We start from the raw sequence: 13,820 nt of genomic DNA, 5'->3' as shown, positions 1-13,820 counted from the left end.
CACCCTTTATCTCCACTGTCAGCCTTGAGCACAGAGGGGCCCGGGACGTCGAAGTCCAGGCCAGCAGCTCTGGGCACCTGTTCCTGAGCCTCCTGGAGCTGTGTGCGCAGGTCTCGCCTCTCTTCATCAGAGGTTCACATTCCACCGCTGCTGCAGGTGTGTCTTTGCTCGAGAATGTTCCTGCGGGGAGACCGCCGCGCGCAGGGTTCCTGGCACCGAGGACCACACTGGCTGTCCCGAGAGAGCCCATGAAAACACCCTGTGAGCAGCGCCGGCGTGAGGTGAGCCCCCAGCGTGACGCACCTTGTGACCTTCAAGTCAGGACTGTTCCCTCCGCCCCAGCCAAGAACACCCAAAGGTGAGTCACGCTTCCTTTTGCCCCTACCTGCCCGCTGAGCGTGTTGACATTGGCTCCGTCTGTCTTCTCACCTGTGAAATGGCACCAGGTATGCAGCCTTGAAGGGCACATGGGCTGCACGCAGGTATTCAGAATGTGCACATTGGGGCCTCCACTATTGCTGAAAAAATCACAAACCCAAAGATGCATGAAACATTCTAAAGAAGTCCTCTGGTTTCCTAACTCTGGTCATTTCCCATGTACTTAAAAGTGAACAGGTGGCCCCCCAAGGATCACAGTTCTGCCCCACTTCACCAAAGGGACCTGGAAGGTCCCCACATTCTCCAGCCTCGGGATCCAAGACTCACCTGAGGCGGCTGCACTTTGGGGTCACGAGGGCCACCCCCAGTTTAGCGGCTTAGCTCCCGGACGCCGGTCAGCACTGTCCTGGGCTCTGCTGGCTCAGCTTGTTTGCTTTCCCTGATTTTCTGCCACACGAATTATCTCCTGTAAAATGAGCAGCATGAACGGAACCACGAGAGCCTTTCCCACCACGCAAATGTTTGCTGCTCTGAGGTTTCTCAGCGCGTGAGCCGTTGGGGCTGCGTGCCCACCCCGAGGCAGCCCAACCTGCCTGAGCCACTCAGCAGAGGGTAAGTGGGCACTGAGCAGTTTGGGGGGGTGTCCTACACCAGAGTCCTGCTTGGGCCTTGGCGCTGGTTCCGTGTGTGCACTTGACGAGTTAGTAAGTCCTTTCCACGTTCTGGTTGGTTTTTGCTGCTTGAAGAGCAGCTTGGTGCAGACAATGAGGGCAGCCCTTGCAGCCAGGCAGACGTGGGCTCCAGCTCTTCTTTCTCCAACGGATTAGCTCTTTGACTGAGGCAGCTGCTCAATGTCTCCGCACCTCAGCCTCTGCTACAGAAGATGCTGGTCCTTGCCGGCCGTCATGAGGGTCACTGGGAATAACCAATGTAAAGCACTTGGCACGGTCCTGCGGCTGAGGCTGCGGCCCCAAGAGTGGTGAGCTCCCTCCCAGAGCTGCACCCCCAGATGCAGGGAAAGTTGGCTCTCAAGGTTTCCGGCCTTCTCCTCCCTGTCTGCAGGGCGGGGGACTTCCCAGGATGGGGGACTCAGTGCTGACACTGGGAAGTCTCGGGCAAACAGGGTCAGCCGATTGCCCTACTACGGTTCACCTGCCAAGGCCAGTCTTAGAGCCAGCCCTGGACAGGTGAGCAGGCGCTGCCTTCTGGGCCTGCGTGCACAGGGCAGGTGTGAGCCTGGGCCTTGAGTCCCTCCTGGAAGGTGGGTGGGTGGGGGCCTGGTTTTTACAAGTGTGTTTTTATTGAAGTGTAGCTGACGAACAGTATTATATTAGTTTCAGATGTACAACAAAGTGACGTGACATTTATTTGCCTCACAAGACTTATTCTGGTGATCACCTGTCACCGAGCCGCATACGGTGACGGCTGTCTGTGCTGCAGGTGACACCCCGTGACTTCTGGAGCTGGGAGTGTGTGCCCCTCGGTCCCCTTCGCCTGTGGCCACCCTCCTCCCATCTAGTGGCCACCAACCTGTTCTCTGCGAGTCTGTCTCTGTTTTGTTTGTTTTTTTAGACTCCGCACACGAGTGACACCAGATGGTACTTGTCCTTCTCTGACCTCCTGCGCTCGGCACAATGCCCTCTAGGTCCATCCGTGGTGTCACAAACGGCGGGATTTCGTTCTCTCATGGCCGAGTGACACCTCCCTGTGCACATGCGCCATGTCTTCCTCTCCCACTTGTCCACCGACAGGCGCCGGCCGCTTCAGGCCTTAGTTGTTGCAAATAGTGCTGCAGTCAGCATAGGGGGTGCACATCTTCCCCAGTCAGTGTTTTCATTTGCTTTGAGCAAAAATCCAGAAGTGAAGTCACTGGCTCATAAGGCCGTTCCATTTTTAATGTTTTGAGGAATCTCCAGACTTGGTTTCCACAGCTGCTGCCCCAGTCTGTGTCTCCACCAACATGTGTGAACGGGTCCCGTTTCTCCACACCCCCGCCAGCACTTGCTGTTCCTTGACTTACTGGTGACGGCCATTCTGACAGGTGTGGGCTGATGCCTCACTGTGGCTGGAATTTGCATTTCACAGACAATTAGTGACATTGAGCAGCTTCTCATACGTCTGCTGTCCTCTTTAGAAAAACGTCTACTAGGGTCCCTTGCTCATTTTTAGTTGGACTGCTTGGTTTCATTGCTCGGTGTTGAGCTGTGTAAGTTCTTTATATATTTTGGGTATTAAGCCCTTACTGGACGTATCATCGGTGAATACCTCGCGTCATTCAGCAGGTGGGGTTTCTTCTCTGTGAAAAGCTTTTTAGTTTGACGCGGTCCCATTTGCTCACGTTTCCCTGTCTTGCCCTTGCCCAAGGAGATACATTCAACAAAATGTGGCTGAGACCAGTGTCAAAGGTCTTGCTGCCCATGTTTTTTTCTAGGAGTTTTATGGTTCAGGTCTTACCGTTACGTCTTTAACCCCTTTTGAGTTTATTTTTGTGTATGGTGTGGGAAAGTGACCCACTCCACTTTTTAACATGCACCTGCTCCAGTTTCCCAGCGCTGTGCACCCACGAGCTGTCTCTGCCCTGCTGTGCATCACTGCTCTCTCGTCCTGGGTTAACTGGCCGAGTGGGTGTGGACTGACCTCTGGGCTCTGCTCTGTTCCATTCATCCACACGTCTATTTGGTGCCAGCATTTCCCTTTGGTTACGGTAGCTTTTCAGCATAGTTTGAAACTGGGAGTGTGATAGCGGGAGCTTTGGACTTCTTTCTCAAGATTGCTTTGGCTACATGAGAGCTTCGGTGGGAACCGCGTGATGCAACCTAACTTCCAGCCCGTGGTCCTGGCTGAGTGGGTGTCTGCCCGTCTCAGCAGGTGGCCACGTGGACGCTTTCTCTCTGGCACCTCAGACCCACCTGCAGGGCAACGCCGAGCGAGAACACCTGGGGTGCACTCCCCGCTCTGCACTCCGGATGCCACAACCCAGACTCGCCACGCAGCTCAGGACACCATGGTCCTCACGTCCCGGCCATCAGCTTGGCCTGTCCCCGCCTGAACCCTGCTGCCCGCCTCCCAGGGCGTGTCCCCGAGTCACGGCTCATTTGCTGTAGTGACTTTGCACGCTTCCCCTGGGTTTGAAGAGTGGACTTACAGAAACCATGGGGAGACGACGCGCGGCCCCTCCCAACAACCTCCTGACCAGACGCGGACCAAGTCCTGAGGCCCCCCCTTGGAAAGTGTCCTGCTTTTCATTGTTTGGGCCCCAGAGCTGCATGCTGCTGAGGCGAAGGACCTCCAGGGATCAAAATGAAACAAACCTCTCTGAAAAAAAACACGCCATTTACAATTCGCATGTTATCCTTGCCTGTTGCTGGACTCTTTTTATACATTTTGGATTTGGGTTCCGTTTTTGGTTCAGACACGCTGGCCATGCACAGCTCTGTCATCTGTTTGCTGGTCTATCAACTATTTACTACCCACCCCCCACCCCCCATCCTCACCCTCCTAGAGGGTGAGCCCGTCACGGCAGGGAGCTTGGGGATGCCCAGCACCCGGTGCTGTCCTCAGCTCTGTGGTAAACACACGTGGGCAAGTTCTGCTCATGGTCACCAGTGGCTTATCCTAGGTCAAGGTCACAACAGCTCAGGGGCACGACTGCTGTGATGCCACTGGCTGCACTGCAGGGTATGGGGTCAGCAGATCCTGTACCTTCCTGTCCTGGCCCTTGACCTACACACGCTCAGACTGAGAAACCTGCAGGCTCTGCTGCCGCCAAGGTCCAGGCCTCCCCTGTCTGCTCCTGCGTTTCAGGGTCTCACTTTCCAAGGAAATCAACACTCTATTTTGAATTACAGATGAATAGCTATTAATGGGTTACTACATCCTCCCCTTCAGAAAGCACTTCCTTTCAATGACAGTTTTCAAGGAGAAAACACAAAGATGACAGTCCGTGGCTGACCTGGAGCCCCACGCAGAGAGAACGATGAAAACACCGGACGGCCACCTTTTCTGGAGATGCTGGGGTTTCCCACCCGCGGCTGCCTGCTGCTGCAGCAACCAGCTACACGCGCCTGGTGTGGGAGGACTCGATTTCTCACCTGACATGTCCAACCCGGAACACTGAAATTCTGTGTAGATCCATTTAGTTCATGACCACACACGCACGCACAGTTCAAGACAAAACCACTTGCATCGTCTTGCAGCTTCTTGTTTTATTGAATTTCCAGACACAGCAACTGGAAGGGGAGAGCTGGTTTACGTGAAGGCAGAACAGACAATGGCTCTCAGACTCGCGACGGGCTCCACGGGACATCAGACAAGCCCTACACGGTGAGACAGGAGTGTCTACAGCCCCCTGGGACCGGACCCTGGTTGCGTGGGCATGAGGAGGGACGTCCTTATTCTCCTCCGGAATGCCTGTCTCTGGACACGTGTGGAGCTATGGGCGTAAGCGCCTGCAGGACTCAAACACACCCTGTCTGCACAGTCACAGCCTGGACTGGCAGGTCAGAGGTCCCCGCCCCAGTCACACCAGCTCCAAGCCAAGCGGACACCGAGAGCGAACTCCAACGATGAGTGAGGTGACGGAAGGTCAGTAGCTGCGCTTGCTTCACTCCTTTGGGCTCCTTCTGCAACGATGTCATGAATAGGACTCGGCGGAAGGAATCTTTCAAGCTGGAGACTGATGAAACAAGGAAAGGCAAACAGCATCCTAAATATTCAAAACTCTTTTTACTGCATCCCATCTCCAGGAAGACCTAGAGCGGCAATTTTCAACCTTTCTCATCTCACGGCGCACATAAACAAGGTACTAAAATTCTGCAGCACACCAAAAAATATGCTTCTTGGCCAATCTGACAAAAAATAGGTATAATTTTGACTCTTCACACCAGACAGCTATGGTTGTGTTGGCTGCTGCCGTTCTTTATCGGACAATCTAAGGGACGAGAGGTCAGTGCCCCTGACTAAATAGTCAGGCATCGCATGTTTTAAAAATTCCAGCAACACACCTGTTCAAAATCACTGACACAGGGACCCACCAGGTGACTCACTGATGTGGATGCTCCCTCATTTCTGCTGATGTTCTGAGGAGGTGGCATCAGGCAGGGAGGAAGGAGACGAAAGATGCAGAAATCGTCATAGGCAGACACTTGGTCTGACGGTTTTCACGCTGTTCAAGTTCATAAACTAATACCAATAAACGATAAAATACTTTATTTCTTTAACACACACACCCAGTATTACACTTCTGTCACAAGTAGCGTGCAGCAAGAACTCTGTTTAGAGACCACAGTAAAATCTACTAGCAGCGTCCATACTGGGCGCTGGCCCGCTGGCCCAGGGCAGCGTCTCACAAAGCCTTTTTATTCCAGCACCCGGGACCCGAAGCGAAAACTGCATACATGTGGGTGCAGCAGGGAGACTCCCCCGACCCCGCCACCCCGGGGCCTTGCTCCTCGTGCCCGCGGCTCAGTGAACTGGCACACTGCCAGGCTCTGCTCCTTGCTGTTCCGCTACTGTCTCCTTCCCATGGTGTTACTTAATGTGCTACTTTTCAAAAAAGCAACTACAAGCTTTTTCATTCAGCCTGAGCTGCACAATTAGATTTTCTCCAAGTCACTCAGCAAACTGGGGCACCTCAGGGTCAGGAACACCCTCGTCCTCCCAAGCACACTCTGCGCCCCAACCTGCACACACCTCTGATTCCGGAACCCACTCCATCCCTGTCCTGTGCCCTACACAGGCGCAAACACTTCTGGAAGATCTCAGTGGTTAAACCAATGCTTAAAAAAATATTTTTCATCTATTAAATGGATGGTGAGTCGGCACCATTTAGACATAAGATAAATTTGACCTAAGTGTCAGTTCCTCCTATTTTGAGTGTAGAAAGCCAGCCACACAACACTTTCACCTGAAGCACTCACCTGCAACATTAACGCAACACCTGCGAGTAAACAAACTAGGTGCAGAAGATCCTCTAAAGGTTCCTCTCATCTTCGACCTCATCGTTTTTAATTAAGTGCAACCCAGGGAACAGCTGCATTGTCAGAGGGACAACGGGGGGTGAAAATTTAGAGCAGGGAGGGCCGCCCTTCCAGGGTCCACCCTGAGGAAGGCCCATCCGACAGCTGATGGGGCTCCCGAAGCACAGACTGTGACTGGTGTGCGCAGCCCCCGTCCAGCACAGAGGGCTCTGCTCACAGTCAAAGGTCGAAAGGCTACCGACCGAACAACAAATACAAGGAGACAACCAGGAGAAAGTGAGAAAGGGGAAAGTGATTTAAAATTACTCTGCTGAAACTAAAATTATAAGAAGTGAATAAAAACCATTTGAAGACTAATCACTGTGTGAAAATAAATATTTAAGTAACTCAGACACCTACTTTCACAGTAAAAGTTATAACAACAGAACTCAACATTAAAAACATACACAAATATAACAAAATGAATTGGCTTAAACATATTTTACCCTTGAGAAATGCACTTCTCTCCTGTCCATAGTCTTCCCACTAATAAATTTTTTCTTGAGGAGATGCATTTTGATAAAACCCAGAGTCTGGCAAGACTTGGCGGGTGACAGTTGTCCTGGGGGGTGGCCCGTGGCAACAGACACTCTCGCCCAAGGCTCCAACCTGAAGGCTGTTACCTCCCTCTGGGGGCCCGGGCAGCTTGGTTGGGCTACAGGGACTCCTTATCTTCAAGCATCTGCCCTCTCCAGCACCTAGGCTGCCCTCCCCTCCTACATGCCCTTTGCCCGCAGGGTGCACCGCAGAGGGGCGGTGCCACATGGAGGGCAGGGCCTGTGCCATGGAGCCTGGGCTCCCGCCCCTTCTCGGAGCTTCCAAACAGCGCCGAAGGCACAGACGCTGCTGACGGCGCTGATGGTTCTCTGGCCGCCTCTCAAACAACCTTCCAGGTACCAGCAAAGTATTTTCAGCAGCATTTCAACTCTCATCTTTTCACAGTTTTTGCACCGTCTGCCCCCCAGTGGGATGGCATTAGCGGAAGACGGGCAGCCCTCCAGTGATTCTGAAAGTGCTGTGTCACCCCAGAGCCTGGTTGACAGCAGTGACGTTGAGAAGTGTCCGTGTGTGTGCGGATGTGTCCAGTACCACACCTCCTCGTGAGTCCGGAACTCTGACTCGATGGTGCCAATGGCCCAAGATGACTGAAGGTCGTAAATGCCACAGCATGCTTGGTTCTCATGGTCTTTGCCTTTTTTTCCTTTTAAAAATCAGTCTAGATACCGTTAAAATGCATCACGGTGTTTCTTCATAAAACAGTCAAAACAATGCCCCTGAACATATCCCTCCCCCCACCCCCGACTGTCTGCTGCCCTCTGGAGGCTGGGTGGGGCCACCCCAACAAGGAAGCACCTCCCAGAGCTTCGGCTGGGTGGTGGCTGTGATCACCCAGTTAATTCCTGGTTTCTCAGCTCCAGACCTTCCGGAGCTACTCCAGCCCTTGCAGTGGGTTCCTTGTGGTCACCAGAGTGCACTGGCAAAGCCTGCAGCAGGGAGAGTGGCCCTGGGGTCTCCAATCATCTGGGACATGCTTCAGGGGCCCCACCGCTGGGAGGGCTCGATCCTGAGGGGCGAGGAAAAGCTGTGAATCAGCACCAGTCCTGGCAAAAGTCATAAGGCCAACATTGTACTTCCAAGCCTGCTCCCTGCAGTCTTTGGCTTTGTGATACTTCGTGCATTTTAAATTTGGAAAAGCTGGCTGCCTTTCATTTTTGTTTCCCTCCAACTACTCACGGGCAGCAGACAATTTCTCTGACAGCTGGTGAAGCCAGTGCTGACCTCCACTGAGCTGCCAACAGGCCAGAACACCAGGCAGGCAGTCCGGGTGCCCATGTGCCCACAGGTGTGCCTAAGAGGGCCCGGGTCTGACCTGAAGACAGAGCGTGGCGCCTCACGGCACTCGACCCCGCGCACCTGCAGTGCCCTCTGAGTGAGGGGCCCACAGCCTCCACCTGGTCAGGGAGGAGGGGGCCAAGGGCAGGAAAGTGTCTGCTGCTCCCCAGGGCATCTCCGCACAAGATGAGACCAGCTCTGCCCGTCCCCTCGGCGCCCAGGACCCCACAGGGACCCTTTCCTAGCAAAGAGCAAGGTGAAGAGAGCTGTGGGACATCTGAGATTTTTGCCTTAAAATTAAACAGTGTTTATCCCTAACTAACCCTAAGGATGTTACCGCTGTTTTATAACAATATTAAAATCAGCAACATATACTCTACTCCAAAGCCAGCAAACCAGAGACCTAATGTGGGCAGGCCTGCCGCGCTAGTGACTCGAAGGGCAGGAAGGTGAGTAACCGCCAGCAGACAGAGGAGGCGCGGCTCGCAGGACACAGACGCTGGGAAGCGGCGCCAGCACCGCCCACAGGGCAGCCTCTGCTCCTCAGGACCCCCGCAGGGTCCGCGGTGTGCTAGTGAGCCCTTCTCCAGCGCTGAACTCTCAGCTTTGGAAAGCAAACATTTTCACTCCATGGGGGTAATAGTCATTAATTAATCTGTTATTTACTTCTGGATGGTATATTTTCTTTTTCTTTATTTTTTAAATTTTTTTTAGGGAGGGAGAGGGAGAGAAACATCTACGTGTGGTTGCCCCTCACACGCCCCCTACTGGGGACCTGGCCTGCAACCCGGGCATGTGCCCTGACTGGGAATCGAACTGGCAACCCTTTGTTTTGCAGGCTGGCGCTCAGTCAACTGAGCCACACCAGCCAGGGCTATATTTTCATTTTAATTGATATCTACCAATGGGACATAAACCTCCATATATGTTTTCTTTTTCACTTAGAAAGCATATCTTTGCTCATCTCAGATTTTCTGAATTTTTCACGAAATCCTAAAGTGAAGCTATATGAATTTCAACACAAATGTCCTGATAAGCTGGAAGGAAATCACAGCTTGCATTCCTCCTTCCTCAGCTTCCAGAGGTGAGGGGATTAGTCCCTGACCAGTGACCCCATGAGGAGGCGGCAGCTGCTAAAGACCCTCAGGAGAAAGGGGAAGGGTGCCCTCCCGCATGCCAGGGTCCCGCTGGCTCTTCCTCAGTCCACAGGCGTCAGCCAAGGGGCTGTGACAGAAGCAGACCTGTCTCCGTCCCAGGTCCCCTCCCCACTCTCCAAGTGGACAGACATTAGGTCTCCTGGGTCGAAGTTTTGGGGATCTCACACCCTGTTTGGGGTCTAGGAGAGTAAATTTGTGAAGCAAATATTTACAGTGCACACAGCCCAGTGGGCGGGTTGGTCTCCCTTCTGAGCAACAGCAGGAACCAGCTCGGGAGGCAGGTGGCACTGCCCCCTCGCACAGACAGGAGCAAGCTACTCCCACTCTCCCTTGGCTCAAACCTGGAAGGGCCTTGGGAAGGGCCACTGCGGCCCCGGGGGGCGGGCGGGGGGGTCTGGGTGCCCAGGGATAGGAGGGGGAGACTTTCACTTTCCTGCTGTGGAGCTTTAGTTGGGTCTGTTCGTCACCACCTTGTCGCTGTTCCACCAGGAGCTCTGCTGCCGCCCGGGCACAAAGCACGCATGCTCTGGCACCCGGAGGAAACTTGCAGACGCACACATTACGTGCTCGTCTGGATAGCGGTTGTTTTGATTTTTGTTCTCTTTTCTGGGCTCCAATCAGGAAACACGGCTGCAGGGGTCACTGCCCGCACAGTGCAGACCTGGAGACCACCTGCCTTCACTTTACAGCCACTGGGCGCCGCCTGTGCAGGCGGGTGACTGACAGAACACAGCCCCCCACGTCCAGCTCAGTGGTGGACGTCCCAGACCAGGCCCCTCCGGGCCCAGTGGAGCCCCTACAACTTTCATCCTCCACACCCAGGTATCCGTGCTTCCTGCGTCTCAGTTCAAAAAGTCAGTCTGTGAAAGATACAAGTAAATCTTTTTCATTTTAAAATTTTAACTACCTATTTACATTCTTTGGGGGCTGACGCTAGTGGAAAATAAAATGCAATAAACTGTAAGGACCCACTTAAGTCGTGATCCTTCTGGGTCCAAGACAAGCAACGAACTCAGGTATCCTCATTCACTTCCACACCCTCACTGAAGCCAAGGTGTCCTCTCAGGCCCCACCCGCAGGTGAGCCACGAGCACAGGGACCTCCTGCACGGCGCTGAAAACTCACCCAGTCTTCAATTAGCTTATCTCAGGGACAGACAAAATTACTTCCACCACATGATTTTTTTAAAAAAATCGACATCATTGTCACTGAAGGATAAGAGAAGAGAGGCTGTAAGGTTTAAATTCTTGGTTCTCATTAGAGAACCGTGAAGAGGTGTGGCCTCCCCTCCCTTCCCTGTCCCAGGAGCATCTTCCCCAACTGTGCCTGGAAGGAGGGGCGCTTGCGGGAGTGAGAACGGCGTTCCTGAGCTTCCCCGTGAAGACCTCAAGGTCAGCCCGGTGCTACTGGTGTCCAGGGGCAAGAAGCGCAATTCCTGCGTCATCAGAGCCACGTGGGCTCCGACACCAGAGACCAGCGGCCCAGCGCCCACTCAGCACAGAAGCCCCTTCTCGGGAACTACGCTGCTCTGCGGGCGCTGCTTAGAAAGCTCCCACAACAATTAAAAATATGTGCAGCCAAGCAGAGCGCTTTCCATATAAATGAGCGCCCAGTACTGACCAGCACTGCAGAGGGCCCCCTTCCCGCAGCGCGCCCTTCTGCGGGGCAGGAGAGGTGGCAGTGGCCCCGGCTGGGGCACAGTCCGCTCTACCCAAACCGATGATATCGGAGGGATGAAGCTGCTTCCTGACAGCTTTGTATAATTCCAACTTTCGTTGTTTTCATACTAATAAGCCAACTGGGATGGCGTTAACGTACCATTTCCAGGCGGTCGTAAGTGGTACATTCAAAAGAAAGGGCGCTGGACCCACGGGGACCTGGACTGTCACGCGCGACACTCTGCGTCTCAATCTCTAGAGTCCCTTCCAACCTCAGAGACCGAGCTGTCCAGCGCGGAGCCCTCCCAGACACGGGTACAGACACCCCGGCTCACCCTTGGGTCCCGACCTCCGGGCAGAGCCGTCAGGCCGGGCCCTGCAGCCGCGGCCCCAGGGTCTCCTTGGCCTTCTTACAGGTGTACAGCCACTTGATGATGCGGGCGTTCCTCTCGACCACCGACGTGGTGCTGGGCACCTGCTCCATCAGCTCCTCCTCCTGCAGCCCCTCGTCGCTGCCGCTGTGCCGGGAGAAGCCGCTGTCGGAGGTGGCCATGCTCACGCTGCGAACCTTTATGGTGAGGCGGTCCGACCCCGCGGAGAAGTTCTCCCTCCCGAGCGCCTCCACCACCTCGGGCTCCAGGCCACAGAACTGGAAGAAGTTGTCGAATTCCGCGGCAGACATGGAGTAGCGGGAGGACAGGTCTGACTGCGAGCGCTGCAGCCCCCTGCGCCTAGTCACTCGCGGCTCCGGGCTGCCCGGCGCGGCCGGGCCGCTGGGACGGGCCGAGGGCGCCGGGATTGCTGCCGGGCCGCTGGGACGTGCCGGGGACGCCGGGATCGCTGCCGCGACGCACGGGCGCGCGGGGGGACCGGGGGCCGCTGCGGGGCCGGGCTTGGTTGGAGCAGCCTCCTCTCCCCTGGCCATAGCCTCCCCTCCCGCCGGGGACTTCTCGGGGGGCGCCGACGTCTTGTCCTTGCCTGACCCGGGCAAGAACTTTTTCACCAGGCCGCCCCCGAAGCTGTCGGTGCCCGGCCCACGCACGAACTCGCACTTCTGCCGGTATATGACCAGCGAGTCCGGCCTCAGCGGCTTCCGCGCTATTGCCCTGCGCGCCACGGCACCAGGAGCGCGAGCCGGGGGCCGAAGGTCGACCGCCGGCCCTTCGCCAGCCCCAGGGCTGCTGCCCTCGGAAGCAGGGTTCCCGGCTGCCCCTGGCAGGCCCCGGACGTACTTGGCACGGTCAGCTGCCAGCCTCTCCACCGCGCTCCTGCGCGCTGGCCCCGCCGCGTCCGATCCCCGGGACAGAAGTCGCTCCATCGGGGGCGCGTCCAGGCCGGGCAGCGCGTGCATACTCGCAGGCAGAGCTGCTGGGGCTCCCGCCCCGCGGAAAAGCGCCGGGTGCGGCGCCCGGCGGTCCAGGATCAATTCCGAAGTCCGCTCAGGGTGGGGACCGGCTCCCGGAGTCCGCCAGCCCAGGAACCGACGCTGGGGAACACAGGTCCGCACCGACTGAAGAGCCGACCCAGGACCCAGCCGCAGCTCCTCCCTGCAGGTTCTCCCGGTCTCCGCAGCGCTTTGAGAGGTTCAGCCCGGCCCGGCCCCTCCCACCGGCTTCGCCCCGCCCCCAGTCCGCCCCTTCTGCCCCCTCGCCCTGGCCCCGCCCCCGACCTCCCTCCTGCCAGTTGCCCCGCCCCTCCCTTCACCTGGCTCCGCCCCTCACCGCCCACCTGTGCACGGGGCGCTGGGGGGGCGGGGCTGTGGCGTCCCGAGTCCCCTCTGCGCCAGAGAACCCGGAAGCAACCGAGTTCGTTCAGCCCCAGGTGTCAGCCGCCTCCTCCTTGCCCCTGGAGGGCCGCGGGTCACCGCCCGAGGCCGGCACTTCCGGAGTGGGGGAGGGCGGAAGGAAAGGGCACTCTACCCCCCCAGGCAGGTGTCCCATATCCTTTGAATTGTTAAAGTGAGCTCAGTGCGTTTGAAAACTTTAGTTTTCTCTTTACCTGAGCACAGATCTTTACCATCAGAAAGAAAACGGACATAAAGGGCAGAGAGCGCACGGTAGGAGAGAGTCCCGGTGTTGGTAGAAGAACCCCGGAACCCACGGGGACGGCGATCAGGTCCAGACTCAGTTACCAGCGGCCCTGTCCCCGACCCAGACCCGGGCACTGGGTGCGGGGACTCAGAGGGCATGCGGGGGCAAGGCTCTTCGGATTTGGGTGAAGCCTGACCAAATGCCCAGAAAAATGGCTGTTTCTGCTGTAACCAAGGCAACAAGTAAACCACGGGTTCACAAGGCACTGAACCAGCCTAGGAATGCTAAAAGTGTAAGAGAAAGTATTTCCAAAATTGCATTATTTCCCAAAGCTGGACAGAGAGCTAAAAGACCTGCCAGAGTGGGATGTCTATGTATCTGCTGTGCTAAGGCCAACTCCAAGACACAGACCTGCCCCAGCTGCAGTTGGCTGCTCCTCCTGGGGCAGCGGCCGGAAGGTGCCCTAGGTCCGGGCCCACGTTCCAGAAGAGCACCTAGCACCTGTGGGCCCCCGAGGGCTGCTGGTGACTCAGCAGGTGCAGCAGGTGTGGCTCACTGTGCCAGCCCACCTCCAGCCACCTCCAATCAGAGTGGCAGGTTTGCACCAGGTGGGCCTCTAGGCCTCAGTCCCTGTGAGGCCAAATCCCATAAAGAGGGAGCCAGGTCCCAGGTAAACAGCAAAGGTCATGCATATACAGGGGTCGGCAAAAGTAGGTTTACATTTGTGTGTGGAAAATAATAATACAG

At 56.0% G+C, this 13,820-nt stretch overlaps 1 protein-coding gene across 5 annotated transcripts; it reads right to left on the bottom strand.

The window, feature by feature from the left end:
- Positions 1–4,544: 4,544 nt before the first annotated feature.
- Positions 4,545–12,630, bottom strand: FAM110C (family with sequence similarity 110 member C). 5 transcript variants are annotated; one of them, XR_011651277.1, is made up of 3 exons: positions 11,379–12,630; positions 6,842–7,959; positions 4,545–5,053 (listed from the first exon to the last, which is right to left on the bottom strand). XR_011651277.1 is itself a non-coding variant. In XM_053924886.2 (2 exons), exon 1 carries the CDS (start codon positions 12,392–12,394, stop codon positions 11,408–11,410), a length of 987 nt encoding a protein of 328 aa, XP_053780861.1. In that variant the 5' UTR covers positions 12,395–12,630; the 3' UTR covers positions 4,546–5,053; positions 11,379–11,407. The 5 variants fall into 5 exon arrangements, 2 of the variants coding, with proteins under 2 accessions (XP_053780861.1, XP_053780860.1); XR_008426915.2 differs by having other exon boundaries at positions 7,490–7,959; XM_053924886.2 differs by lacking the exon at positions 6,842–7,959 and having other exon boundaries at positions 4,546–5,053.
- Between the last annotated feature and the right edge of the window lie 1,190 nt (positions 12,631–13,820).

This window comes from Desmodus rotundus, chromosome 5 (genome assembly GCF_022682495.2).
Source record: "Desmodus rotundus isolate HL8 chromosome 5, HLdesRot8A.1, whole genome shotgun sequence".
Lineage (NCBI taxonomy): Eukaryota > Metazoa > Chordata > Mammalia > Chiroptera > Phyllostomidae > Desmodus > Desmodus rotundus.
Note: the sequence above shows the minus strand (reverse complement) of the source record. Positions and strands in the feature narration are given on the sequence as shown.